General features: G+C 35.2%; 1 protein-coding gene across 2 annotated transcripts; it reads right to left on the bottom strand.

The window, feature by feature from the left end:
* Positions 1–1,166: 1,166 nt before the first annotated feature.
* On the bottom strand, positions 1,167–4,920 carry LOC110822106 (Tetratricopeptide repeat (TPR)-like superfamily protein). Of its 2 annotated transcripts, none has more exons than XM_022052112.2 (6): positions 3,475–4,918; positions 2,942–3,073; positions 2,662–2,843; positions 2,468–2,579; positions 1,548–1,685; positions 1,167–1,414 (listed from the first exon to the last, which is right to left on the bottom strand). In XM_022052112.2, the coding sequence occupies exons 1-6, from the start codon at positions 4,696–4,698 to the stop codon at positions 1,283–1,285; spliced, it is 1,920 nt and encodes a 639-aa protein (XP_021907804.1). In that variant the 5' UTR covers positions 4,699–4,918; the 3' UTR covers positions 1,167–1,282. The 2 variants fall into 2 exon arrangements, 1 of the variants encoding a protein (XP_021907804.1); XR_015813470.1 differs by having other exon boundaries at positions 1,329–1,414; positions 1,548–1,702; positions 3,475–4,920.
* Positions 4,921–5,243: the final 323 nt, after the last annotated feature.

The raw sequence follows: 5,243 nt of genomic DNA, 5'->3' as shown, positions 1-5,243 counted from the left end.
GTTAATTTTTTTTTAAAAAAAAATTATGTTTTTGTCTATTTTTTTTTATAAAAAAAAAATATTATTTATTTTAATAAATTAATTAAATAAATGGTAGTTCTAAACATTATAATAATAAAATATTGGTTGCAAAAGAATTTTTTATTCTTAACAAATACTGTATATCTAAAGTAGATTGGTGGGTATATCCTATTAGAATAATAGTCTTTTGCACAAAAAATTAATTACTTTAAACAGGGGATAATTCAGAAAATTCCTAAAATTAATTAGTCAATAAAATAAGAATAATAATTATAATTTGGTATTCTATGTTTAAAATAAATCATTTACTGTAAAGTTACATATTTATCTTATAATGACACATATAGAGATGATTAAAAATATAACCATAATGAAGTATTTTTTATGTAAAATATTTAAAATAAAAAAAACTTATCAAATATGATTTATTTTGAAAATTATAATACTATAACAACTATTTATTAATTTTATATTGGTGTGATCTATTGAACTACTTATATGGGTAATGTAACATTTTTTTTTCTTCTATCAATTTAACCAGCTTCAGCTGATTATACCTAATATTCTACTTTAGTATAAAATTTAAACTATATTATATTATTATTATTATTATTATAGAGATACATACTATTGTATCTTCTACTAGTTTATAGTATTGTCGTTGGAAGATGTGAAAATAAAAATATATATATATATTAATTGTAATACTTTTGAGCATTTTGAGAAATATGGGTATCTATCTGAATAATATATAATATTTTGATAATATAAAAAGTAAATTGTGTGTATGTATGTGCATACTCGGCATTATAAGTATTTGTTTAGCGTAGTATATGTTTTATTATTTACTGCCAAAAAGTAAAAAAGATGAAATCAAAAGGGAAAAAATATATACTTTTGAAAAATAATTTGTGCTATAAAAAGTAAATAATATTTTTTAATGAATATATTTATTAATTTTACATTTTATTAATTAATAATTGTATTTTTATTAAATAATATTTGTTTTCAAATTAAATATAGCAAGTTAAAATTAATATATTTTATATTTTATTTATTATATTTTTGCTTTTACCAATATTTTTTCCTAATAACAAGAATATATATTACTTTAAAAATAGGCAAAAATGCACGAGCCATCAAGGGGGAGGAAATGCTAAACAGATATTCACAAACACATATCATTCAATTTCTCCCTAATCTTTACAACAAAAAGCTGGGAGGATAATAACAATTCTGAAGCTGAGATTGCTACAGATCCTTAGCAACTACTTGCAGACCTGCATAAAAATTTCTGTGAATTCTGATTTTGGCATTGTACATGGCATGATCTCGCCTTATCTCTAAGCTCCTGAAATGCCCTCATTGTTTCTATGTCGAATCCTCCCGCAAACTGACAACACGTTTGAATCAAATTCAATTCTACTATCAGTTTCGAGAGCCCTCTCTAAGAAGTTAAATTTCTATCAACATGTTGGAATCAAATTTAATTTCACTTTTAAAGAAAGTTAATCGGCGATTATTACCTGATGGACGCGGAAAGCAAATCTAACGCCTTGTACTATTAACTCTTCTTCTTCGGGACCACTACCCCCTACTGTTTCAAGCTCTGCGGATACTCTCTTCATGTACTTCATTGCCAACTTGACAGATGCTAGTTTGATCTATAATTCCACGCATACTTATCAGAACAAGTCAAAAAAAATATGAGCCAAGAGTATGATTAGCCTGACAGAAGAATTATTGTGATAACAAAACACGACCCGAGCAAAAATCACGAATTTAGTGACTTGTCATGAGCAACGCTATATATTTTATGACTCAACAAAATTAGGAGCAACATTAGTAGTTCTGGCAACATATATCAATCAAATTTGTTTCGTAATGAAAATCTATGATCTAATCGTGTCCCCTCAAGCAAGAACCTTAAAGTATACTACATATTAGCATATTTCTGGTGATGATATACAATTAAATAATGGAGGATCAATAAAAAAGGGTGTAACAGTGTGAGCATGTAGAAATGATAGTCAACTCAGAGAATCAGATTCTCATGAATCCCAAAGTTAAAAAGGAAGAAGACAAGCAAATGCAATATTGATAGATCTGGAAGTTCACATGTGCACTTAAAGCGCTACACCTAAGAAATTAACCGTTCTCTTTTGTCATCTTATACTTTCTACTCCTACACATTATAATAATGAGTAGCAGACAGTGCCAAAAGCTAAATATAAGGGAGGACCACCTAAATTCTATAACCAATTAAACAAATCATGCATGCTTAAAACTGGGTTTTAATATAATTGTAATTTTTTGCACGAATGTTCGTAAATTTCAATAATTTTATACCATTTTCATGAAGATAATAACACAATCAACTTAGCGACTTACTCGAGACCACATCCTCACTCAAATCTACAATCTCTTATCAATCATGTTGATTTACCTGGCTTACAATTCCAGTTTCCAGCATCCAATCCATAGGAATTTGGAAACCTTTGTATCTCTTAGCTGCTGATTCTCTCATTCTTGACAGGTTATAAACACCATGCTCTAACCTGTTATTCATCAAGACACGAAAATTAGAGTTTGAAACAGTCCCCGTCCAAAATTCTCAGTGAAGAGAACAAATGTATATACTTTTCAAGCAGAGCTTGCATCTTCTTAAGAGCTGGAGCACAAGGCTGGCGAGTGTCATCACGGAAGGAAGAGGCCTCTGATTCAAGCTTCTTGAGGTCACAATAGCTGAAAGCAGCTTCACGCAGTGCATCGGCCTTCTGTTCCGGCCATTCAAAGTGCTTAAGCACTGCCCTTTCATCCACCTAAAACAACAAATAATGAGGTATTGATCGTAATTAGATTGAACATAATATTTTAGGAGATTGATTTCTATTAGAAACGAAAAAAATGGATCAGATACCAGATAGGAGAGTTCATCATCCAGCCATTTTACAAAAGGCACTACATCTTCAATAGCTGTAAAAGCAGCATTCTCCACTTCATTGATCAAGAATTTTATAAAATCCCCTTGTGTTTCCACATCTGTTTTTATCTGTCAAACCAGAGAGAACAAAAAAGAAAAAAATGAACATTTTGAATCATAATTCACCATAAATTACCAGACTTTACTATACTTGACTTCTCATCAATCATATATACATGTATCCTTTTGATTTAAATTCAATGAAGTTGACTTCTAAACTTGATCTTGAATCTTTCCAAATTGCCACTAACATTCAACTAAATTACACTTTTATTTTCTTTTTTTTAAAGGAAAAAAAAAACTTTTGAAAAAAATCGAATCCAGACAGTGTCTCATCTTGCCAGATGCAGATAAAATCCAAAGAAAAACAATAAAGACACAGTAGGACCAGTCACTTGTCACTGACACAAAAAGCCACTGGTGCCAATTCCCTAATTAAATAAAATAACCAACCGGAAACCCTTACTTACAGCGAGCAAATGAGCCGATCGGTTCTCAATTTCCCCGATCATGTCACGGGCGTTCGCCGTTGCCGGTAAAGCCTCCGCCCCGCTCGTTCCTGAATCTCTCCGGGAGTCCCTCCTCATCAATGAATGGTAGAACTCCACCACCTCCGGCACCCTTCTCACCTTCGCCCCCGCAGCTCTTGTTCCCTTCGGGGGAGGAGGCGGAGGTGGCGGAGCGGCTCTTGCCTGTGGCGGATTCGGCGGTGGAGGAGGCGGCGGAATGGGCTTTTCCGTGGACTCACAAGAACCGTCATTTGGCGTTGATGAGATTGATTTTGACGTACATGAACTCCCTGCAGACGAGGATGAAGATAATAATGCCGATGATGATGGTTTGGGAGGTGGTTTTGGGACCCGAGGTGCACGAGATCTGAGGTTGGAAAGAGTCGACTCAGCGAGTTCCTCCGAGTTACTCCTCGAGTGCCTGGGTTTCTCATTTTCTATTTCCTCTCTCTTGAAATCGTTACCATTACTACCAGCATTAATAATGCCTTCATTATTCTTGTTCGTGTTATCAAAATTCGGGCCGGCGTCGACAGACTTGGAGGACCCGGTTCGTTTCAAGTTCTTGATCAGATTGGATTTCACAGTTACCTCCATTAAACCCTGAAACCTCTGCGAGGAAGAAAGCAAGTTACATTCCTCGCTCTCAATGCTACTGCCGCCACGAGACGACGTCGTTTTCTTAAGCTCGGCGATCTCAGTTTCGATATCTTTCACTTTCTTTTCGTTCTCCACTCTCTCTTCTTCAATCTTTTTCTTAAACTCATCGAGCTCTCTTCTTAATCTCTCGTTCTCACCTTCCAAGAACTCAACCTTGTCGAGTGAAAGCTTGAGGTCTGCGTTCTTGACGGCTATCTCGGCTTCGAGAGAGGGGATAATAGAGACGGATTCTTTCAAAAGCTTGTGCCCAAGAAGCTCGGTCTTTAGACGAGACTCTCTCTCGCGAAGCTCCTCGACCAGGCGCAGAAGTTCCGCGACGTTATCAGGTGGGCGAGGCTGAACCTGAGCGGAGGCTCGTGGGAAGTAAACCCCAAAAGAGCGGGAGAAAACTGGCTTCTGCGACGACCCAGACTTGGTCGAGCTAGCCGGAGACGGCAATGGCGGCGGCTTAGGTGGGGTCTCCTGCTTCCTTTTCGCCGGCGATCTCTGTAACCCCATTGCCAGTCTTACCTTGCCAGCTACCATTGATGAGATAGCTTAATCTCTCTCCTTCTCCCTGATTGATCAAGTTGGGTTTTCTCCAGTCCTCTTGTTTTTAATCTCCAAAAGATTTGAACAACCAAACGACAAAGTCCTTGTCTGCGTGGTTTGCAGAAAGAGTTTTCTTATTCCTTTTTTCTTTCTAATTTTCTTGAGAAATTTGAGAGAGAAAAAGTAGAAAGACCGTTGAGAGAGGGCAGGGGGAAACGAGTGCAAGCTCTGACACAAAGAAAGTGGGGCACAGACACCGAGGAACGGTCAAAAAATAAATAAATAAACTCGTGATATTAAATTTGAAAAATTTTACCAATTAAAGTTACTGCGGTTAAATCTATGAACTCCGAAAATAGTGCGGTCACTAGGTAACTTTTTAACAGGCAGCCGGGTCTTAACCTTTTGTCTGTTTCAGATGACTATTTTATAATTGGAGATATTTATTCAGGAGACACGTATAAAATATATACATATAATGAATACTTTTTTCAGAAATAAAAAAATAAAGTCCAGATTTTTTTTTTTATTTTTTTTTT

This window comes from Carica papaya, chromosome 7 (genome assembly GCF_054855325.1).
Source record: "Carica papaya isolate Zhongbai chromosome 7, ASM5485532v1, whole genome shotgun sequence".
Taxonomy (NCBI): Eukaryota; Viridiplantae; Streptophyta; class Magnoliopsida; order Brassicales; family Caricaceae; genus Carica; species Carica papaya.
Note: the sequence above shows the minus strand (reverse complement) of the source record. Positions and strands in the feature narration are given on the sequence as shown.

Excerpts from the sequence above, each read along its gene's own strand:
- LOC110822106 (XM_022052112.2), bottom strand. The coding sequence starts at position 4,698 with ATGGTAGCTGGCAAGGTAAGACTGGCAATGGGGTTACAGAGATCGCCG. Across the intron at positions 2,844-2,941 it reads ATGATGAACTCTCCTATCTG|GTGGATGAAAGGGCAGTGCT; the intron begins GTATCTGATCCA and ends TTGTTGTTTTAG. Across the intron at positions 1,415-1,547 it reads TTGCTTTCCGCGTCCATCAG|TTTGCGGGAGGATTCGACAT; the intron begins GTAATAATCGCC and ends ACGTGTTGTCAG.